The following is a 25,814-nucleotide window of genomic DNA, read 5'->3' as shown; positions in this document are numbered from 1 at the left end:
GATAATAAAAAAAACGATACCGATAATTTCCGATATTACATTTTAAAGCATTTTTTAAATAAAATAAAATAAGATAAATAAATTAAAAAACATTTTCTTGAATACAAAAGAAAGTAAAACAATATAAAAACAGTTACATAGAAACTAATAATGAATGAAAATGAGTAAAATTAACTGTTAAAGGTTAGTACTATTAGTGGACCAGCAGCACGCACAATCATGTGTGCTTACGGACTGTATCCCTTGCAGACTGTATTGATATATATTGATATATAATGTAGGAACCAGAATATTAATAACAGAAAGAAACAACCGTTTTGTGTGAATGAGTGTGAATGGGGGAGGGAGGTTTTTTGGGTTGGTGCACTAATGGTAAGTGTATCTTGTGTTTTTTATGTTGATTTAATTAAAAAAAACAAAAAACGATACCGATAATAAAAAAAAACGATACCGATAATTTCCGATATTACATTTTAAAGCATTTTTTAAATTAAATAAAATAAGATAAATAAATTAAAAACATTTTCTTGAATACAAAAGAAAGTAAAACAATATAAAAACAGTTACATAGAAACTAATAATGAATGAAAATGAGTCAAATTAACTGTTAAAGGTTAGTACTATTAGTGGACCAGCAGCACGCACAATCCCTTGCAGACTGTATTGATATATATTGATATATAATGTAGGAACCAGAATATTAATAACAGAAAGAAACAACCCTTTTGTGTGAATGAGTGTAAATGGGGGAGGGAGGTTTTTTGGGTTGGTGCACTAATGGTAAGTGTATCTTGTGTTTTTTATGTTGATTTAATAAAAAAAAAAATAAATAAAAAATAAATTAAAAAAAACGATACCGATAATAAAAAAAAAACGATACCGATAATTTCCGATATTACATTTTAACGCATATATCGGCCGATAATATCGGCAGGCTGATATTATCGGACATCTCTAGTGAGGAGTATTATCTTAGGGCTCCCACAAGACACACAGTCAGTTGCGAGCCGCCTCAGTCAGACAAGGGAGCAAAAATAAATCTGGTATCAGCTGGAGGGGATCGGCGTTGAAAGGCATTGCAATTGGAAATGGCCGTACTTTATTCGCGAAACCGAACTGGATACCGATCGGTCAGTCAGCGTGTCCCTGGTGTCCAGACTCTTGGATGCACTCAGAGAGTGATACAGATGTGAAGTCCATAGTAGGGTTGTACGGTATTGGTATAGTACAGGGGTCGGCAACCCGCGGCTGCTAGTCAAACCTCGGGACATGCCCACGGCCGCGCACATCCAGGGACGCGCCGCCGCGTCTCAGTCCTGCAGCAGCCGCCAGCTGCAATCATTCACCGGCAATCAGCGCACCTGCCTGTAATGAGGGAGCTGCCTTCATAAGCCTGCTCAACCTGCCATCACGCGCGGGGATATAGTCTTCTGTACCGTAAGCCGACACAAGCTTTATGCTCTCTCACTCTCTCACTCGCTCGCTCTCTCTCTCTCTCTACGTGTCCACCTGATCTTGAGATGGAACTGGCTGACAACCGACAAAGACATGTGGGTGTCCAAGTGAACAGCGGACCTTGAAGATGTTTCACGCCAGAAGGCTGTTCTTGCTCAGAATCACAAATAGTGTGATATTGAAAACCTCCCCAAAGCAGACAAACTTGTGTTCGAAACATGGAACGCTATCCCCCACTTTTATGTGAACATGAACAAGTATGCACTTGGAGTCCTGTCGATCTTTGCACCCACATATGTATGTGAGCAGGTGTTCTCCAACATTAACTTTATTAAAAACAAACATCGCATACGCCTCACAGATGAGAGTTTACAATCCGGTGTGAAGATAAAGGTGACGTCATACAGCCCTGATGTGGAGACAATGTGCGCTGCGGTTCAGGAGCAGAAATCACTGTATAATAAATCTTTTTATTTCCTATAATTTTGCATGTATTGACATTTTTTAATTGTTCAGTGAAATAGACATTTTGTTATTCAGGTTGGCAGCTGACTGCACGGCGCCAGTAAAAGGAGGACGGCACAGAGACAGAGGACGGCATTTTTGGTTCTCTGCCAGTGGATAATTCCATCCATCCATTTTCTACCGCTTATTCCCTTCGGGGTTGCGGGGGGCGCTGGAGCCTATCTCAGCTACAATCGGGCGGAAGGCGGGGTACACCCTGGACAAGTCGCCACCTCATCGCAGGGCGTGGATAATTTAAGTTTGGCGTTTTGTTTTTTCATTACTACAAGGAGGACTTAAATTGACATTAAGTATTTTACTTAACCTTCAACCCGCCGTCTTTTTCGGAGTTAAAAACGTTTTGTTTCATGCAGAAATGTTATTATATATTATATATCTCTCATTGATTTCATAAATGTAACCCATAATAGTTTGTTTATACATAGCACAAAGCAAAAAAAAACCGTTATATGCAGTGTTATTTCATTTTAAATTTCAAAAGAGTTTTGTGGCTCCCATTGTTTTCTTTAATTTGTGAAACGGGTCAAAATGGCTCTTTGAGTGGTAAAGGTTGCCGACCCCTGGTATAGTACCACGATACTAATTCATTATATTCGGTACTATACCGCCTCTAAAAAGTACCGGATCCCCCGGCCCACCCGTCGTCGTCACGTGGTGTCATTGCTGGTTTCACCAGCAGAGGAGCATGTTGGGCAGCGCACACACACAGAGTACTTACAAGCAGACACAGTGTGTAGACAGAAAAGGGAGAATGGACGCATTTTGGTGTAAAAAGTCAAGATAAAGGTGAAGTTATAACACTGAAACACCCTCAGGAAGAGCTGCTTTAGGACATGCAGCTAACATCCATCCACAGTGTTTTAGCTACTTCTAAATCACTAATCCTGGTCTCCATGGCGACAAATAAAGTACGTTTCTTACAAGTATCATTATCACTGCAGGACGAGGAATAGCTAAACATGCTTCACTACACATCGTAGCTCACCATCGTCAAAATGCAAACAAATGTCATGGGTGGATCTACGCCTGACATCCACTGTAATGATACCAAGTGCAAGAGCGTATCTAGTCGATACTACTATGATTACAACGATACTTTTTAGCATCACAAAATCTACATTATGTTTATAAAGTCAGTAAATATGTCCCTGGACACATGAGGACTTTGAATATGACCAATGTATGATCCTGTAACTACTTGGTATCGACATGATCCATACCTAAATGTGTGGTATCATCCAAAACTAATGTCAAGTATCAAAGAAGAGAAGAATAAGTGATTATTACATTTGAACAGAAGTGTAGATAGAACATGTTAAAACAGAAAATAAGCAGATATTAACAGTAAATGAACAAGTAGATTAATAATCAATTTTTACAGTTTGTCCCTCATAATGTGTACAAAATAATAGAATGATAAATGACACAATATGTTACTGCAGACTAATTAGGAGTCTTTGTTTGTTTACTTACTACTAAAAGACAAGTTGTTCACTATTTTATTTAAGGACTAAATGACAATAATAAACGTATGTTTCATGTACATTAAGATTTGTTGTTACGATAAAGACAATAATTTCAAAAAATGGTGGTTCCCCCTTATTTAGAAACGTACCGAAAAGTATGGAAATACATTTTGGTATGGGGACAACACGAGTCCAAAGTGTTGGTCATTTCCCAGCTTGAAAAAAAAATCCATACTAGCTCACCCAAGCCGTCAATTCCCCCGCTGGCAAATGCACAAATTGACTTTGGGGAACATGCGAGTGGAGCGGTACTCACGAGATGGCCTCCACCATGGCGAGGCCCATCATGATGGAGCAGGCGGCATGGTCCTCCCTGTAGTCTGGCAGGCCACAGATGCAATAGTAACAGTCTCCCAGGATCTTGATCCTCAGCTGGTGATATTTCTAAAAAATGTGGACGGGGTTTTTGTCAGAGGAAGGAACCATTTCCCTCCCTTCATGATGCTCTGACCATGCAGAACTTTCTAGTACAGCTTTGTCAAAGTCAAATTGATGGGTAACTTACTTTGGAATCATGAGTCGAGGTGTGTCCCTGTTCGATAAAGAACTGTCCGGAGAAAGCTAAGGTCGTAGTATTTATTTTGGGATGGCAAATAAACATCAGAGTGCAGAGCAGCAAGAGAAGAAGGGCCAGGGAGAGACAGACGAAGGAACTTTCCCCCTGGCTCTTCTCCCTGTATACAAACTGCTGCACCTCCAGTCACCAGTCCGTAAAGCTGCTCAAGTTTGTGGACGACACCACCCTCATCGGGCTCATCTCGGATGGCGACAAGTCCGCCTACAGGAGAGAGGTGGACCGGCTGGCGTCCTGGTGCAACCTCAACAACCTGGAGCTGAACGCCCAGAAAACAGTGGAGATGATCATGGACTTCAGGAAAGTCACAGCCCCACCATCCCCCCTCACCCTGATTGACTCTCCCACCCCCGTCTCCATCGTGGACTCCTTCCGTTTCTTGGGCACCACCATCACCCAGGACCTCAAGTGGGAGCAGACCATCAGCTCCCTCATCAAGAAGGCCCAGCAGAGGAAGTACTTCCTGCGGCAGCTGAGGAAACTGAAGGTGCCGACCGAGATGCTGGTGCAGTTCTACTCGGCCATCATGGAGTCCATCCGTGTGGTTCCCCGGCGCCACACTGGACTGCAGCGCATGGTACGTGCTGCTGAGAAGGTGATTGGCTGCAAGCCCCCATCCCTCCAGGACCTGTTCTCCTCCAGGACCAGGAGGCGTGTGGGTGGGATCACAGCTGACTCTTCTCACCCTGGACACAAACTATTCTCCCCTCTCCCCTCAGGCAGGAGACTACGGTCCATCCAGACCCACACCTCCCGCCACCAAAACAGTTGTTTCCCCTCGGCCATCAGACACATGAACAATAACAGATCTGATAGCTCAGTCACAGCTCATGTTATTACCTATTCTGTGTTTTATGTCTTTTATGTTGCACCACTGCACCAAGAAAAAATCCTAGTTTGTGAACCCGCTCTCAAACAATGGCAATAAAAACTATTCTGATTCTGATTCTGAACTTTTAGAGCCTTCTGTCATGGAGGAGGAGGGACAAGAAGGGAAGCATGGGCCGATACAGAACACAATGGTATGTTCACAACCAGTCTACATGTGCTTAGTGGACTTGGAGAAGGCATTCGACTGTGTCCCTCGGGAAGTCCTGTGGGGAGTGCTCAGAGAGTATGGGGTATCGGACTGTCTGATTGTGGTGGTCCGCTCCCTGTATGATCAGTGTCAGAGCTTGGTCCGCATTGCCGGCAGTAAGTCGGACCTGTTTCCAGTGAGGGTTGGACTCCGCCAAGGCTGCCCTTTGTCACCCATTCTGTTCATAACTTTTATGGACAGAAATTCTGGGTGCAGTCAGGGCGTTGAGGGGATCCGATTTGGTGGCTGCAAGATTAGGTCTCTACCTTTTGCAGAAGATGTGGTCCTGATGGCTTCATCTGGCCAGGATCTTCCGCTCTTACTGGATCGGTTCGCAGCCGACTGGGATGAGTATCAGCAACTCCAAGTCTGAGTCCATGGTTCTCACCATCTCCGGGTTGGGGAGGAGACCCTGCCCCAAGTGGAGGAGTTCAAGTACCTCGGAGTCTTGTTCAAGAGTGGATGGTGAGATCGACAGGCGGATCGGTGCGGCGTCTTCAGTAATGCGGACACTGTATCGATCCGTTGTGGTGAAGAAGGAGCTGAGCCGGAAGGCAAAGCTTTCATTTAGCGGTCGATCTACGTTCCCATCCTCACCTATGGTCATGAGCTTTGGGTTATGACCGAAAGGACAAGATCACGGGTACAAGCGGCTGAAATGAGATCGGGCGAGAAGCTCTGCCATCCGGGAGGAGCTCAAAGTAAAGCTGCTTCTCCTCCACATGGAGAGGACCCAGATGAGGTGGTTCGGGCATCTGGTCAGGATGCCACCCGAACGCCTCCCTGGGGAGTTGTTTAGGGCACGTCCGACCGGTAGGAGGCCACGGGGAAGACCCAGGACACGTTAGGAATGTTGGGAACACCTCGGGATCCCCCGGGAGGAGCTGGACGAAGTGGCTAGGGAGAGGGAAGTCTGGGCTTCTCTGCTGAGGCTGCTGCCTCGGATAAGCGAAAGAAAATGGATGGATGGATGGACACATATAATATATATATGTATACTGTATGTATGTCTGGATTCATTGGGTTTCTTATGGGGAACTGATTACCAACAAAATAGAAATACAATTATAGCTGAAGGACAGTAATCAGTGAGACACTTACTGCGGCCAGTTTGTCAAATCGAGCGAAGAGTTCATTGAGGAGTTTGACCAGCTCTTGGGCGCTGCATGACGAGGACAGCTGGGTGAAGCCCACAATGTCTGCAAACAGAATACTGCACCACCACAACCAGAGACAATATTATTAGACAAAGTCTGCAAACAGAATACTGCACCACCACAACCAGAGACAATATTATTAGACAATGTCTGCAAACAGAATACTGCACCACCACAACCAGAGACAATATTATTAGACAAAGTCTGCAAACAGAATACTGCACCACCACAACCAGAGACAATATTATTAGACAAAGTCTGCAAACAGAATACTGCACCACCACAACCAGAGACAATATTATTAGGCAATGTCTGCAAACAGAATACTGCACCACCACAACCAGAGACAATATTATTAGACAAAGTCTGCAAACAGAATACTGCACCACCACAACCAGAGACAATATTATTAGACAAAGTCTGCAAACAGAATACTGCACCACCACAACCAGAGACAATATTATTAGGCAATGTCTGCAAACAGAATACTGCACCACCACAACCAGAGACAATATTATTAGACAATGTCTGCAAACAGAATACTGCACCACCACAACCAGAGACAATATTATTAGACAATGTCTGCAAACAGAATACTGCACCACCACAACCAGAGACAATATTATTAGACAAAGTCTGCAAACAGAATACTGCACCACCACAACCAGAGACAATATTATTAGACAATGTCTGCAAACAGAATACTGCACCACCACAACCAGAGACAATATTATTAGACAATGTCTGCAAACAGAATACTGCACCACCACAACAAGAGACAATATTATTAGACAATGTCTGCAAACAGAATACTGCACCACCACAACCAGAGACAATATTATTAGACAATGTCTGCAAACAGAATACTGCACCACCACAACCAGAGACAATATTATTAGACAATGTCTGCAAACAGAATACTGCACCACCACAACCAGAGACAATATTATTAGACCATGTCTGCAAACAGAATACTGCACCACCACAACCAGAGACGGACACAGGCAGACAGTTAGAAATGTACTGAGGGTGTCCCCATCCAATATTCAGAATCAGCAAGCATTGGACCGTATCGGCCTCCATCTAAATGGTCTGATACAAGAACTCCAATACAAGAAGTCTGCGATATAAGTAGGACTGCTCGTATGGCACATGGTATCGCACACAACTAAACACGATCGCACGTGATATCGCACACAACTAACCACGCGGCAGGACTGCTCGTATCGCACACAAGTAAACACTCTGCAGGACTACTTGTATCGCACATGATACTACACGCAAGTAAAACACTGCATCACACATGATATCAAACACATATAAACACACTGCAGGATTGCTTGTATCACACATATCACGCACAAGTAAAACACGGCAGCACTGTTTGTATCGCACATGATATCACACAAAAGCAAACACGCTGCAGAACTGTTTGGATCGCACATGACTTTACAAAAAAGTAAACAGGCTGCAGGACTGTTTGTATCGCACATGATATCCCCCACAAGTAAACACGCAGCGGGACAACTCGTATCGCATATGATATCGCACACAAGTTAACACTGCAGGACTGCTCGTATTGCACATGATATCACACACAAGTAAACACGCAGCAGGACTGCTAGTATCGCACATGATATCACACGCACGTAAACACGGAGCCGGACCGCTTGTATCGCACATGATATCACACACAAGTAAACACTCTGCAGGACTGCTTGTATCACACATTATATCACACGCAAGTAAAACACTGCATCACTGCTTGTATCACACATGATATCAAACACATATAAACACACTGCAGGACTGCTTGTATCGCACATTATATCACATACAAGTAAAACCCGGCAGCACTGTTAGTATCGCACATGACATCACACAAAAGTAAACACGCTGCAGGACTGTTTGGATTGCACATGATATCACAAGAAAGTAAACACGCTGCATGACTGTATCGCACATGATGACGCACACAAGTAAACCCGCAGCGGGACTGCTCGTATCGCACATGATATCCCACAGACGTAAACACGCAGCGGGCCTGCTCGTAACACACGTGATATCGCACACAAGTAAACACAAAGCAGGACTGCTCGTATCGCACCTGATATCGCACGCATGTCAACACGTAGCAGGACCGCTTGTGTCGCACATGATATCACACACAAGTAAACACTCTGCAGGACTGCTTGTATCGTACATTATATCGCACGCAAGTAAAACACTGCATCACTGCTTGTATCACACATGATAAACACATATAAACACACTGCAGGACTGCTTGTATCGCACATTATATCACATACATACATACATACATACATACATACATACATACTGTTAGTATCGCACATGATATCACACAAAAGTAAACACGCTGCATGACTGTTTGTATCGCACATGATGACGCACACAAGTAAACCCGCAGCAGGACTGCTCGTATCGCACATGATATCCCACAGACGTAAACACGCAGCGGGACTGCACGTAACACACGTGATATCGCACACAAGTAAACACAAAGCAGGACTGCTCGTATCGCACCTGATATCGCACGCATGTCAACACGTAGCAGGACTGCTTGTGTCGCACATGATATCACACACAAGTAAACACTCTGCAGGACTGCTTGTATCGTACATTATATCGCACGCAAGTAAAACACGGCAACACCGTTTGTATCGCACATGATATCACACAAAAGTAAACACGCTGCAGGACTGTTTGGATTGCACATGATATCACAAGAAAGTAAACACGCTGCATGACTGTTTGTATCGCACATGATACCACACACAAGTAAACACGCAGCGGGACTGCTCGTATCGCACATGATGTCACACACAAGTAAACACGCAGCAGGACTGCTCGTATCGCACATGATATCACAAGAAAGTAAACACACAGCAGGACTGCTTGTATCGCACATGATATCACACATGCAGGCACACATGACATACATATTTTCTTTTTGCTGACATGGGCGCGACACTTGGATAGTGATACGGGCTGAGGCCAGCCCTATGGTAGATGTGCATTACCTGACATTCTCATGTCTGTACATGTACATGGTGTTAAACTGCTGCATCTCCTTCTGGCTGGGTTCCTTCTTCATGTCCTGCAGCATCTCGTCTGCGATGTGTTTGGGAAGGATGGACAGCAGCAGGCGTTCCTGCACACCAACGCACAATAAGAGACCAGGACTCCTGACCAAGACCTCAAGGCGGGCTCACGTTACAACAGTTTTAAAGTCTCTGCATTGGCTCCCTGGGAGTTTCAGGGTCAATTTTAAGGTTCTTCTTATGGTTTATAAATGTTTTTTATAAACATTTGGGGCGGCGTGGCTCTGTTGGTACGGCGGCTGTGCCAGCAACTTGAGGGTTGCGGGTTCGATCTCCGCTTCCGCCATCCAATCACTGCCGTTGTGTCCTCGGGCAAGATACTTTACCCGCCTGTATTGTGGCCAAACTGCTCCATTCTTGTTTCATCTGACCACAGGACTTTCCTCCAGGTGATGTCAGATGAAACAAAAATGGAGCTGTTTGGCCACAATACCCAGCAATATGTTTGGAGGAGAAAAGGTGAGGCCTTTAATCCCAGGAACACCACCAGGGGTGTAACGGTACGTGTTTTGTATTGAACCGTTTCGGTACGGGGCTTTCGGTTCGGTACGGGGGTGTACCGAACGAGTTTCTAAGCTAAAGCTAACTTTAGCTGCTAAAGTGTTAACAAGCTGCTTTGCTCCTTCTGCGGCTGCCTCAGCACGCAGCATTGTCCCACCCACACAACCATCTGATTGGTACACACAAAGCGTTATACAAAGCGTTATCAGCCAATCAGCAGTGCGTATTCAGAGCTTCAGCGTATAGCAGATAGGTGTTTAGCAGGTGAGCATCAGGCAGCGGACTCTCCCCAAATGATAATAAACACCTCCCAGTCAACTACTAGTAACATCACTATGAGCCCGTTGACTTTCTAGAAATATAAACTGGAGCTCAGCTCACTCGCAGTCCTGGCTTGAGGTGAAGGCTAATTAGCTCTCAGTTCCAGCCACATCGACCCCTTCTGAGCGCCTATTTTCAGCTGCTGGGAATATTGTAAACAAGAAAAGAACCAGAGCATGTAGACATGCTAACCTTTCTTCATTACAACTGTTAGTCACTCACTGGAATGAGTAGAATTGGTTATTGTGTACTGTGTTGGACTGGGTGTTTATTTTGCACATTTTAAAAGCAATAATTAATGTTTACAGTGCTCCAGAATATTTAGATTGGCACTTTTTTGTATTGGATGTTTATCTTTATTTTTGCACATTTTAGCAAATAAGCAATACTTTCACTTTTGTTGAAATGTTTACACTGTTGTTACAGAATATTTCGTTTTGCACTTTTTTGTATTGGATGTTTATCTTTATTTTTGCACATTTTAAAGCAAAATAAGCAATACCTTTACTTTTGAAATGCTTATACTATTGCAGAATATTAAGATTTGCACTGGATGTTGACTTTTATATTTGCACATTAAAAAGCAAATAAGCTACTTTTAATTTTGTTAAATGTTAAAAGTTTTAAATGTTTACATTGTTACAGAATATTTTGTCATGTTGTTGTCAATGTTGACTGAGTGGCCATACTTCTTCTTTTTTGTAAATAAAAGCCATGCCTTTTGAAAAAACAGGCCTACAGTTTTTTTTTCATCTTCATTTTAAATAAAATAAAATAATCGGTAAAAGGAAAAATAATCTATAGATGAATCGAAAAAATAATCTATAGATTAACCGATTAATCGAAAAAAATAATCGTTAGATTAATCGATAGAAAAATAATCGTTAGCTGCAGCCTTATCCTTTTTCATTGTCCCATTTAAAGCAGCAGTTCCATTGGCAGCAAAACAGGCCCAGAGTATAATACTACCACCACCATGCTTGACGGTAGGCATGGTGTTCCTAGGGTTAAAGGCCTCACCTTTTCTCCTCCAAACATATTGCGGAGTATAGTGGCCAAACAGCTCTATTTTTATTGATATTATATACCACATGTGTGTGTACCAACACAGTGACATGAGAGAATGATATTATATACCACATGTGTGTGTGTGTACCAACAGTCGGTACAGTGACATGAGAGAATGATATTATATACCACATGTGTGTACCAACAGTCGGTACAGTGACATGAGAGAATGATATCATACAGCAGGTGACCTCTGACCTGTTGCTGGCTCTGCTCCTCCAGGTTGAGCTTGACCTCCAGGGACTGTCTGGCCTCCAGGAAGGCCTTGCGGTGCTTCCTGTCGGCCATGTAGTAGGACATGACGCCCACGGTGATGGCGCACATGTAGATGACCACGTTGGCCAGGAGCTGCGGTGGCAAAGTAGGAACACGGTCAGTCTTGTCACATGTCAGAGGACAAGATGTCTTTTCATCTCATGCCTAGGGATGATGTTTGATAAGAAATGATCGAGTTTGAGCCCATTATCGAATCCTCTTATCGAACCGATTCCTTATCAATTCTCTTATCGAATCCAGATAGGTTGTTGTATATGGAAAAAAACACAATATTTGGTTGAACAAAAGCTCACTTTTATTTTATAAGAAAAAAATTAAATTAAATAAAAAAATAAATATTGACTGCTACCCCCCTAAAAAAATGTAAAAAAAAAAATATTGACTGTTGTTACCCAAAGTATATTAAGTGGGATTTTTCAGAAAAACAAATATATACATTAACACAAAAACAAGCTGTCTCTGTGATCACTATAGGTGTATAAATAATAATATAGTGTTAAATAAAATCAGTCCCTTGGGCACAAAACTGAAAATAATACAGCTCTCCAAAAAGTGCACTTCTGCTGCTATTGGAACATACTAACTACACACACTATGACAGTAAGAACACCACAGTCATCAATCAACAATTCTTCCCCCCTTACATGAGAGCGAAACCTGGCAATAATTGCATATTGACTGTTCTGCCCTCACTATACGTGTTGAGGTTATACAGCTTGGCAGACAGCTAACAAACAATCCAAAGCAGATTCATCCATTTAGGCTCTCCAAAAAGTGCACTTCTGCTGCTATTGGAACATACTAACTATACACACAGGCAGACAGCTAACAAACAATCCAAGACGTCTAATAAAGTTCCAAAGCAGATTAATCCATTTAGGCTCTTTATTGTTGTTGATCTTGCTTTGTCTTTTCCTATCTTCACTTTTGTCTTGCACTGGACTATTGTTTTTTTTTTTTTTTAACTGAAATACAAGCAATGACAAATTTATAAGCTATGTGATTCAATTAATGTAATACACAATATGTAAATATTAGCTTCACACAAATATACAGTACTATCATCAAACAAATACTTCTGAGTGTTGAAACTATTTCGATGGTGGAAATACACGACTGGCAGCCATTTGAAGTCCTCAAAATATCCAAAAAGATCGTTTTTCAATAAACATCTTAGTATCAAACTTAACTACTTTCCACCTTAATATTGAGTTACATAAACAAGTTAAACAGTTTACTTACACACTTCTCTTTTCCAAGGCTTGTAAGAGCTAACACAACTTGTCTACTTCTCAATTGTCTCAACCCGGAAGTGCCCAAACTAATGACGTGTAGTATTTTCATATCGCCACAAGGTGTCAGTAAGAGTCTACAATCAAATGGGCAGAACATTGCAGGTCCCACAGGGCATTTCCTGTACGTGGGAAGGGATTCGTTCCCAGGGATTCGAATAAAGGACCAACTCTTTTTCTTTACTATAGTGGCCTCGATAACGGGAACCGGTTCTCAAAAAGGGATTCGAGTCCATGGAATCGGTTCTTTTCTTATCGAACAACCGGGAGAACCGATTTCGAACATCATCCCTACTCATGCCTACACATCTTTGTTCAGTCTTCAAGGTCCAGGTTTGGTTTGGGAAGGACAAGACCACTTCTTCTTGGGTTCACTGTTCTCTCAGTAGGAATACTTTACAGTAGAAATTACACTTCCACCCATTACCAGCGCCCAAATTTGGCATTTCCACGTATATATCAACATCGTCGTTCTTTTTTATCCGTATCTGTAAGGTTTTGGACATAAACCGACAAGTTGGTCAACTTTGACATCCAACTTCGACCCTGAGATAGCGAGAAAGACACAAAAAACTACTTTATTTTAACCCTTCGAGAGGATGGATGAATTGTTGACCTAAAGGGGAAGATATAAACATCCCAGTGAGAGCAGACAGTAAGTGATTGTTTTATTACGTTTGCAGATCTTGTTTAGCACGTAGCAACACTGCTACATGACGCTTAGTGTTTGACTAAAGCTGCATCGGTTTAGCACACAGCTTGTAAAACTTGTAGATCATCCTCCTTATATTCAGGCTCAAAAATAGAAGTTTCCGGATTATCGTTTGTCCCAAAGTAGTCTTCGTTGTCTCTCGTCAAGTCTGCAATGATTGGTAGTCTTCTTGTTGTTGAAGGGAAAGTGAGCGTTGTGATGCGTCTGTGACGTTAATACTTAAAATGATCAAAATATGTAAATAGCACATGTTATTATGAATGTTACTAGATACTACATATATACTTACAGCGTGTATATATTGGATGTTTTTAGGCGGAATAGATGACTTTTGCTGGAGTTTGTTTACAAGATAACTGTCATGTGGCCCTCAATGAAAACCAGTTTGACACCCCTGTCAATGTAAACACTATCAAATACACAATCATCCATAAATATGGGATCAAAGACTGTGTGTGTGTGTGTGTGTGTGTGTGTGTGTGTGTGTGTGTGTGTGTGTGTGTGTGTGTGTGTGTGTGTGTGTGTGTGTGTGTGTGTGTGTGTGTGTGTGTGTGTGTGTGTGTGTGTGTGTGTGTGTGTGTGTGTGTGTGTCATTACTTTGCATGATCAGCTCAGACCGGTTGTAATTTCCTTATGTCCACAGTGTGTGCAGTAAAAAGCAAGAAGGTAGTACAACATGCAGTACAAGCGCTGCATTGTACTGCATGTTGTAAAAGTACACCTTCATGGGCTTGATATTTGGACAAAAGATGGACGCTCCTTCTATTGGTCAACAAGACGGATGTCTCTCACGTGTGGCAACATCAAGAAAAAAAGCTTCAATACTGAGCTTTTATTCTTGAAATAAGGATTTTTGACAGAAAAGCTGCTTAGTTGACACAAAATACACAAAACACGTCGACATCACACTTTTAATTGATCCTGGTTTTCCTTACATTTCATTTTTTTAAGCACATTTGTCGTATTTTGGGTCTAAAATAAGTAATACGTCAATAAAGTACATTATCTTTTCTGACTAAATGTATTTGTATTTTTTAATTCAATACTATCTAATGAAATAAAAAATATTATATGATCATGCATTAAATGTAAAAATAATGTGTATAAAAATTCAGTGCAGAAAAATGTAGTGTACAATGAATTAAGTGTAAAGAAATGCAGTGTGAAAATAAAATCAGCGTATAAAAACGCAGTCCAAAAAAATTCAGTATAAAAAAATAAATTAAAGTCCGTGTATAAAAATTCTGTGTAAAACATTTAGTGTATACAATTCAGTGTAAAAACATTCAGTGTATTAAAAAAAATCAGTGTATAAGAATTTAGTGCATAACATTCAGAGTGTAAAAAGTTCAGTTTAAAATAATTTAGTGTAAAAAAACATGACTAGTGAGTAGAAATATAGTATAAAAAATTGGGGGTAAAGAATTCAGTATATACAAATTCAGCATGAAGAAAATTCAATGTAAAAAGAAAATCGCTGTAGAAAAAAAAAAATTCCGTTAAAAATCACTGTAAAAAAAAACAGTGTAAAAGAATTCAGTGAGTAAAATTTCGGTGTAAATAAAATTCAGTGTAACAAAACAAAGTCAGTGTATAAAAACTCAGTCAATAAAAATTCAGGATAAAAAAAATCAATAAAGTCAGTTTACAACAATTCAGTGTAAAACAAATTCAGTGTAAAACATTTAGTGTATACAATTCAGTGTATAAAAATTCAGTGCATAAAATTCAGAGTGTACAAATTAAGTGTCAAATAATTCAGTGTAAGCAAATTGAGTGTAAAGAACATGACCAGTGTATAAAAAGTCAGAGAGTAGAAATATAGCATAAAAAAAATTGGGGGTAAAAAATTCAGTGTATAAAAATTCTGCGTAAAAAGAAAATCAGTGTAAAAAAGTTCAGTGGAAAATCATATAAGTGTATAAAAATTTGGCATAAAAAGTCAGTGTAAAAAAACACTGTATAAAAATGTGTATACAAATTCAGTGTAAAAAAAACAGTGTATAAGACTTAAGTGTTAAAAAATGGAGTGTAAAAAAAGAATCTGTGTATAAAAACTAAAATTTCAGTGTAAAATATTCGGAGCAAAAATTGCGTGTGTATGAATTCAGTGTAAAAATATTAAGTTTAAAAACAGTTAGTGTATAAAAATTTAGCGTAAAAAATCACTGTAGAAACATTCAGTGAGTAAAAATTCAGTGCAAAAACAGACTTAAGTGTAAGAAAATTGAGTGTAGAAAAACAATCAGTGTATGAAAACTAAAATTTCAGTATAAAATATTCGGAGTAAAAATTGCGTGTATACAAATTCAGTGTAAAAACATTTAGTGTAGGGATGTCCGATAATGTCTTTTTGCCGATATCCGATATTCCGATATTGTCCAACTCTTTAATTACAGATACCGATATCAACCGATACCGATATCAACCGATATATGCAGTCGTGGAATTAACACATTATTATGCCTAATTTGGACAACCAGGTATGGTGAAGATAAGGTACTTTTTAAAAAAATTAGTAAAATAAGATAAATAAATTAAAAACATTTTCTTGAATAAAAAAGAAAGTACAACAATATAAAAACAGTTACATAGAAACTAGTAATGAATGAAAATGAGTAAAATTAACTGTTAAAGGTTAGTACTATTAGTGGAGCAGCAGCACGCACAATCATGTGTGCTTACGGACTGTATTCCTTGCAGACTGTATTGATATATATTGATATATAATGTAGGAACCAGAATATTGATAACAGAAAGAAATGGGGGGAGGGAGGTTTTTTGGGTTGGTGCACTAATTGTGAGTGTATCTTGTGTTTTTTATGTTGATTTAATTTAAAAAAAAACAAAAAAAAAAAAAAAAAAACGATACCGATAATGAAAAAACCGATACCGATAATTTCCGATATTACATTTTAACGCATATATCGGCCGATAATATCGGCCATCTCTAATTTAGTGTATAAAAATTTGGCGTAAAAAAATGTAGTGAGTAAATATTCAGTGCAAAAACAGACTTAAGTGTACAGAAATTGAGTGTAAAAATGAATCAGTGTATAAAAACAAACATTTCAGTATAAAATATTCGGAGTAAAAATTGCGTGCATATAAATTCAGTGTAAAAACATTTAGTGTATAAAAATTTGGCATAAAAATCACTGCAAAAGTATTTAGCGAGTAAATATTCAGTGCAAAAACAGACTTAAGTGTAATAAAATTGAGTGCAAAAAAACAATCAGTGTATGAAAACAAACAATTCAGAATAAAATATTCGGAGTAAAAATTGTGTGTATATAAATTCAGTGTAAAAACATTTAGTGTAGGGATGTCCGATAATGGCTTTTTGCCGATATCCGATATTCCGATATTGTCCAACTCTTTAATTACCGATACCGATATCAACCGATATATGCAGTCGTGGAATTAACACATTATTATGCCTAATTTGGACAACCAGGTATGGTGAAGATAAGGTGCTTTTTAAAAAAATTAGTAAAATAAGATAAATAAATTAAAAACATTTTCTTGAATAAAAAAGAAAGTACAACAATATAAAAACAGTTATATAGAAACTAGTAATGAATGAAAATGAGTCAAATTAACTGTTAAAGGTTAGTACTATTAGTGGAGCAGCAGCACGCACAATCATGTGTGCTTACGGACTGTATCCCTTGCAGACTGTATTGATATATATTGATATATAATGTAGGAAGCAGAATATTGATAACAGAAAGAAATGGGGGGAGGGAGGTTTTTTGGGTTGGTGCACTAATTGTAAGTGTATCTTGTGTTTTTTATGTTGATTTAATTCAAAAAACAAAATAAATTAAAAAAAAAAAAAAAAAAAAAAAAAAACGATACCGATAATAAAAAAAACGATACCGATAATTTCCGATATTACATTTTAACGCATATATCGGCCGATAATATCGGCCATCTCTAATTTAGTGTATAAAAATTTGGCGTAAAAAAATGTAGTGAGTAAATATTCAGTGCAAAAACAGACTTAAGTGTAATAAAATTGAGTGCAAAAAAACAATCAGTGTATGAAAACAAACATTTCAGAATAAAATATTCGGAGTAAAAATTGTGTGTATATAAATTCAGTATAAAAACATTTAGTGTAGGGATGTCCGATAATGTCTTTTTGCCGATATCCGATATTCCGATATTGTCCAACTCTTTAATTACAGATACCGATATCAACCGATACCGATATCAACCGATATATGCAGTCGTGGAATTAACACATTATTATGCCTAATTTGGACAACCAGGTATGGTGAAGATAAGGTACTTTTTTAAAAAATTAGTAAAATAAGATAAATAAATTAAAAACATTTTCTTGAATAAAAAAGAAAGTACAACAATATAAAAACAGTTACATAGAAACTAGTAATGAATGAAAATGAGTAACATTAACTGTTAAAGGTTAGTACTATTAGTGGACCAGCAGCACGCACAATCATGTGTGCTTACGGACTGTATCCCTTGCAGACTGTATTGATATATATTGATATATAATGTAGGAACCGGAATATTGATAACAGAAAGAAATGGGGGGAGGGAGGTTTTTTGGGTTGGTGCACTAATTGTAAGTGTATCTTGTGTTTTTTATGTTGATTTAATTAAAAAAAACAAAAAAAACAAAAAAAACAAAAAAAAACGATACCGATAATAAAAAAACCGATACCGATAATTTCCGATATTACATTTTAACGCATATATCGGCCGGTAATATCGGCCATCTCTAATTTAGTGTATAAAAATTTGGCGTAAAAAAATGTAGTGAGTAAATATTCAGTGCAAAAACAGACTTAAGTGTACAGAAATTGAGTGTAAAAATGAATCAGTGTATAAAAACAAACATTTCAGTATAAAATATTTGGAGTAAAAATTGCGTGTATATAAATTCAGTGTAAAAACATTTAGTGTATAAAAATTTGGCATAAAAATCACTGTAAAAGTATTTAGCGAGTAAATATTCAGTGCAAAAACAGACTTAAATGTAATAAAATTGAGTGCAAAAAAACAATCAGTGTATGAAAACAAACATTTCAGAATAAAATATTCGGAGTAAAAATTGTGTGTATATAAATTCAGTGTAAAAACATTTAGTGTAGGGATGTCCGATAATGGATTTTTGCCGATATCCGATATTCCGATATTGTCCAACTCTTTAATTACCGATACCGATATCAACCGATACCGATATCAACCGATATATGCAGTCGTGGAATTAACACATTATTATGCCTAATTTTGACAACCATGTATGGTGAAGATAAGGTGCTTTTTAAAAAAAATAGTAAAATAACAAAAATAAATTAGAAACATTTTCTTGAATAAAAAAGAAAGTAAAACAATATAAAAACAGTTACATAGAAACTAGTAATGAATGAAAATGAGTAAAATTAACTGTTAAAGGTTAGTACTATTAGTGGACCAGCAGCACGCACAATCATGTGTGCTTACGGACTGTATCCCTTGCAGACTGTATTGATATATAATGTAGGAACCAGAATGTTGATAACAGAAAGAAATGGGGGAGGGAGGTTTTTTGGGTTGGTGCACTAATTGTAAGTGTATCTTGTTTTTTATGTTGATTTAATTTAAAAAAAAAAAAAACAAAACAAAAAAAACGATACCGATAATAAAAAAACCGATACCGATAATTTCCGATATTACATTTTAACGCATATATCGGCCGATAATATCGGCCATTTCTAATTTAGTGTATAAAAATTTGGCGTAAAAAAATGTAGTGAGTAAATATTCAGTGCAAAAACAGACTTAAGTGTAATAAAATTGAGTGCAAAAAAACAATCAGTGTATGAAAACAAACATTTCAGAATAAAATATTCGGAGTAAAAATTGTGTGTATATAAATTCAGTGTAAAAACATTTAGTGTAGGGATGTCCGATAATGGCTTTTTGCCGATATCCGATATTCCGATATTGTCCAACTCTTTAATTACCGATACCGATATCAACCGATACCGATATCAACCGATACCGATATCAACCGATATATGCAGTCGTGGAATTAACACATTATTAGGCCTAATTTGGACAACCAGGTATGGTGAAGATAAGGTACTTTTTAAAAAAATTAGTAAAATAAGATAAATAAATTGAAAACATTTTCTTGAATAAAAAAGAAAGTACAACAATATAAAAACAGTAAACAGTTACATAGAAACTAGTAATGAATGAAAATGAGTAAAATTAACTGTTAAAGGTTAGTACTATTAGTGGACCAGCAGCACGCACAATCATGTGTGCTTACGGACTGTATCCCTTGCAGACTGTATTGATATATATTGATATATAATGTAGGAAGCAGAATATTGATAACAGAAAGAAATGGGGGAGGGAGGTTTTTTGGGTTGGTGCACTAATTGTAAGTGTATCTTGTGTTTTTTATGTTGATTTAATAAAAAAAAAAAAAACAAAAAACAAAAAAAAAAAAAAAAAAACGATACCGATAATAAAAAAAACGATACCGATAATTTCCGATATTACATTTTAACGCATATATCGGCCATCTCTAATTTAGTGTATAAAAATTTGGCGTAAAAAAATGTAGTGAGTAAATATTCAGTGCAAAAACAGACTTAAGTGTACAGAAATTGAGTGTAAAAATGAATCAGTGTATAAAAACAAACATTTCAGTATAAAATATTCGGAGTAAAAATTGCGTGCATATAAATTCAGTGTAAAAACATTTAGTGTATAAAAATTTGGCATAAAAATCACTGCAAAAGTATTTAGCGAGTAAATATTCAGTGCAAAAACAGACTTAAGTGTAATAAAATTGAGTGCAAAAAAACAATCAGTGTATGAAAACAAACAATTCAGAATAAAATATTCGGAGTAAAAATTGTGTGTATATAAATTCAGTGTAAAAACATTTAGTGTAGGGATGTCCGATAATGGCTTTTTGCCGATATCCGATATTCCGATATTGTCCAACTCTTTAATTACGATACAGATATCAACCGATACCGATATCAACCGATATATGCAGTCGTGGAATTACCACATTATTATGCCTAATTTGGACAACCAGGTATGGTGAAGATAAGGTACTTTTTAAAAAAATTAGTAAAATAAGATAAATAAATTAAAAACATTTTCTTGAATAAAAAAGAAAGTACAACAATATAAAAACAGTTACATAGAAACTAGTAATGAATGAAAATGAGTAAAATTAACTGTTAAAGGTTAGTACTATTAGTGGACCAGCAGCATGCACAATCATGTGTGCTTACGGACTGTATCCCTTGCAGACTGTATTGATATATATTGATATATAATGTAGGAAGCAGAATATTAATAACAGAAAGAAATGGGGGGAGGGAAGTTTTTTGGGTTGGTGCACTAATTTTAAGTGTATCTTGTGTTTTTTATGTTGATTTAATTAAAAAAAAAAAAAAAAAAAAAAAAAAAAAAAAAAACGATACCGATAATAAAAAAAACGCTACCGATAATTTCCGATATTACATTTTAACGCATATATCGGCCGATAATATCGGCCATCTCTAATTTAGTGTATAAAGATTTGGCGTAAAAAAATGTAGTGAGTAAATATTCAGTGCAAAAACAGACTTAAGTGTAATAAAATTGAGTGCAAAAAAACAATCAGTGTATGAAAACAAACATTTCAGAATAAAATATTCGGAGTAAAAATTGTTTGTATATAAATTCAGCGTAAAAACATTTAGTGTAGGGATGTCCGATAATATCTTTTTGCCGATATCCGATATTCCGATATTGTCCAACTCTTTAATTACCGATACCGATATCAACCGATATATATAGTCGTGGAATTAACACATTATTATGCCTAATTTGGACAACCATGTATGGTGAAGATAAGGTACTTTTTAAAAAAATTAGTAAAATAAGATAAATAAATTAAAAACATTTTCTTGAATAAAAAAGAAAGTACAACAATATAAAAACAGTTACATAAAAACTAGTAATGAATGAAAATGAGTAAAATTAACTGTTAAAGGTTAGTACTATTAGTGGAGCAGCAGCACGCACAATCATGTGTGCTTACGGACTGTATCCCTTGCAGACTGTATTGATATATATTGATATATAATGTAGGAACCAGAATATTGATAACAGAAAGAAATGGGGGGAGGGAGGTTTTTTGGGTTGGTGCACTAATTGTAAGTGTATCTTGTGTTTTTATGTTGATTTAATTCAAAAAAACAAAATAAAACAAAAAAAAACAAAAAAAACAACAAAAAAAAACAAAAAAAATGATACCGATAATAAAAAAAACCATACCGATAATTTCCGATATTACATTTTAACGCATATATCGGCCGATAATATCGGCCATCTCTAATTTAGTGTATAAAAATTTGGCGTAAAAAAATTTAGTGAGTAAATATTCAGTGCAAAAACAGACTTAAGTGTAATAAAATTGAGTGCAAAAAAACAATCAATGTATGAAAACAAACATTTTAGAAAAAAATATTCGGAGTAAAAATTGTGTGTATATAAATTCAGTGTAAAAACATTTAGTGTAGGGATGTCCGATAATGTCTTTTTGCCGATATCCGATATTCCGATATTGTCCAACTCTTTAATTACAGATACCGATATCAACCGATATATGCAGTCGTGGAATTAACACATTATTATGCCTAATTTGGACAACCAGGTATGGTGAAGATAAGGTACTTTTTAAAAAAATTAGTAAAATAAGATAAATAAATTAAAAACATTTTCTTGAATAAAAAATAAAGTACAACAATATAAAAACAGTTACATAGAAACTAGTAATGAATGAAAATGAGTAAAATTAACTGTTAAAGGTTAGTACTATTAGTGGACCAGCAGCACGCACAATCATGTGTGCTTACGGACTGTATTCCTTGCAGACTGTATTGATATATATTGATATATAATGTAGGAAGCAGAATATTGATAACAGAAAGAAATGGGGGGAAGGAGGTTTTTTGGGTTGGTGCACTAATTGTAAGTATATCTTGTGTTTTTAATCCAACTTTTTTTTTTATTGGCATTTTCAAATACAGAAAAAAGTGCAAGTCGAAACAGTACAATTTTAAAGTCAGAAAATTCTTCACACCCTTTCCCTTAAAACCCAAATCCCCACCCTTAAAACCCAAATCCCCACCCTGTATCTTGTGTTTTTTATGTTGATTTAATTTAAAAAAAACAAAAAAACAACAAAAAACAACAAAAAAAACAAAAAAAACGATACCGATAATAAAAAAAACGATACCGATAATTTCCGATATTACATTTCAACGCATATATCGGCCGATAATATCGGCCGTCTCTAATTTAGTGTATAAAAATTTGGCGTAAAAAAATGTAGTGAGTAAATATTCAGTGCAAAAACAGACTTAAGTGTAATAAAATTGAGTGCAAAAAAACAATCAGTGTATGAAAACAAACATTTCAGAATAAAATATTCGGAGTAAAAATTGTGTGTATATAAATTCAGTGTAAAAACATTTAGTGTAGGGATGTCCGATAATATCTTTTTGCCGATATCCGATATTCCGATATTGTCCAACTCTTTAATTACCGATACCGATATCAACCGATATATACAGTCGTGGAATTAACACATTATTATGCCTAATTTGGACAACCAGGTATGGTGAAGATAAGGTACTTTTTAAAAAAATTAGTAAAATAAGATAAATAAATTAAAAACATTTTCTTGAATAAAAAAGAAAGTACAACAATATAAAAACAGTTACATAGAAACTAGTAATGAATGAAATTGAGTAAAATTAACTGTTAAAGGTTAGTACTATTAGTGGACCAGCAGCACGCACAATCATGTGTGCTTACGGACTGTATCCCTTGCAGACTGTATTGATATATATTGATATATAATGTAGGAAGCAGAATATTGATAACAGAAAGAAATGGGGGGAGGGAGGTTTTTTGGGTTGGTGCACTAATTGTGAGTGTATCTTGTGTTTTTTATGTTGATTTAATTTTTTAAAAAAACAAAAAAAAAACCCGATACGATAATAAAAAAAACGATACCGATAATTTCCGATATTACATTTTAACGCATATATCGGCCGATAATATCGGCCATCTTTGATTTAGTGTATAAAAATTTGGCGTAAAAAAATGTAGTGAGTAAATATTCAGTGCAAAAACAGACTTAAGTGTAATAAAATTGAGTGCAAAAAAACAATCAGTGTATGAAAACAAACATTTCAGAATAAAATATTCGGAGTAAAAATTGTGTGTATATAAATTCAGTGTAAAAACATTTAGTGTAGGGATGTCCGATAATGTCTTTTTGCCGATATCCGATATTCCGATATTGTCCAACTCTTTAATTACCGATACCGATATCAACCGATACCGATATCAACCGATATATGCAGTCGTGGAATTAACACATTATTATGCCTAATTTGGACAACCAGGTATGGTGAAGATAAGGTACTTTTTTTTAAAAATTAGTAAAATAAGATAAATAAATTAAAAACATTTTCTTGAATAAAAAAGAAAGTACAACAATATAAAAACAGTTACATAGAAACTAATAATGAATGAAAATGAGTAAAATTAACTGTTAAAGGTTAGTACTATTAGTGGACCAGCAGCACGCACAATCATGTGTGCTTACGGACTGTATCCCTTGCAGACTGTATTGATATATATTGATATATAATGTAGGAAGCAGAATATTAATAACAGAAAGAAATGGGGGGAGGGAGGTTTTTTGGGTTGGTGCACTAATTGTGAGTGTATCTTGTGTTTTTTATGTTGATTTAATTTTTTAAAAAAAAACAAAAAAAACAAACAAACAAAAAAAAAAAAAAACGATACCGATAATAAAAAAATCGATACTGATAATTTCCGATATTACATTTTAACGCATATATCGGCCGATAATATCGGCCATCTCTAATTTAGTGTATAAAAATTTGGCGTAAAAAAATGTAGTGAGTAAATATTCAGTGCAAAAACAGACTTAAGTGTAATAAAATTGAGTGCAAAAAAACAATCAGTGTATGAAAACAAACATTTCAGAATAAAATATTCGGAGTAAAAATTGTGTGTATATAAATTCAGTGTAAAAACATTTAGTGTAGGGATGTCCGATAATGGCTTTTTGCCGATATCCGATATTCCGATATTGTCCAACTCTTTAATTACCGATACCGATATCAACCGATACCGATATCAACCGATACCGATATCAACCGATATATGCAGTCGTGGAATTAACACATTATTATGCCTAATTTGGACAACCAGGTATGGTGAAGATAAGGTACTTTTTAAAACAATTAGTAAAATAAGATAAATAAATTGAAAACATTTTCTTGAATAAAAAAGAAAGTTAAACAATATAAAAACAGTAAACAGTTACATAGAAACTAGTAATGAATGAAAATGAGTAAAATTAACTGTTAAAGGTTAGTATTATTAGTGGAGCAGCAGCACGCACAATCATGTGTGCTTACGGACTGTATTCCTTGCAGACTGTATTGATATATATTGATATATAATGTAGGAACCAGAATATTGATAACAGAAAGAAATGGGGGGAGGGAGGTTTTTTGGGTTAGTGCACTAATTGTAAGTGTATCTTGTGTTTTTAATCCAACTTTTTTTTTTATTGGCATTTTCAAATACAGAAAAAAGTGCAAGTCGAAACAGTACAATTTTAAAGTCAGAAAATTCTTCACACCCTTTCCCTTAAAACCCAAATCCCCACCCTTAAAACCCAAATCCCCACCCTGTATCTTGTGTTTTTTATGTTGATTTAATTTAAAAAAAACAAAAAAACAACAAAAAAAAACAAAAAAAACGATACCGATAATAAAAAAACCGATACCGATAATTTCCGATATTACATTTTAACGCATATATCGGCCGATAATATCGGCCGTCTCTAATTTAGTGTATAAAAATTTGGCGTAAAAAAATGTAGTGAGTAAATATTCAGTGCAAAAACAGACTTAAGTGTAATAAAATTGAGTGCAAAAAAACAATCAGTGTATGAAAACAAACATTTCAGAATAAAATATTCGGAGTAAATATTGTGTGTATATAAATTCAGTGTAAAAACATTTAGTGTAGGGATGTCCGATAATGGCTTTTTGCCGATATCCGATATTCCGATATTGTCCAACTCTTTAATTACCGATACCGATATCAACCGATACCGATATC

General features: G+C 36.5%; 1 protein-coding gene across 3 annotated transcripts in view; it reads right to left on the bottom strand.

Annotated features, from left to right (window-relative positions):
- LOC133659685 (adenylate cyclase type 3-like) overlaps positions 1 to 25,814 on the bottom strand; it is a 106,817-nt gene that overhangs the window by 65,166 nt on the left and 15,837 nt on the right. For all 3 annotated transcript variants that reach the window (XM_062062272.1, XM_062062274.1, XM_062062273.1), the window contains exons 3-6: positions 11,529 to 11,678; positions 9,360 to 9,490; positions 6,260 to 6,371; positions 3,763 to 3,890 (exon numbers count right to left, since the gene is read on the bottom strand). In XM_062062272.1, coding sequence (XP_061918256.1) covers positions 3,763 to 3,890; positions 6,260 to 6,371; positions 9,360 to 9,490; positions 11,529 to 11,678 — 521 coding nt within the window. The remainder of the gene's footprint in view (positions 1 to 3,762; positions 3,891 to 6,259; positions 6,372 to 9,359; positions 9,491 to 11,528; positions 11,679 to 25,814) is intronic.

The sequence above is a fragment of the Entelurus aequoreus genome, linkage group LG11, assembly GCF_033978785.1.
Source record: "Entelurus aequoreus isolate RoL-2023_Sb linkage group LG11, RoL_Eaeq_v1.1, whole genome shotgun sequence".
Taxonomy (NCBI): Eukaryota; Metazoa; Chordata; class Actinopteri; order Syngnathiformes; family Syngnathidae; genus Entelurus; species Entelurus aequoreus.
The sequence above is the reverse complement of the archived record's forward strand: the minus strand, read 5'-3'. Positions and strand labels throughout refer to the sequence as shown.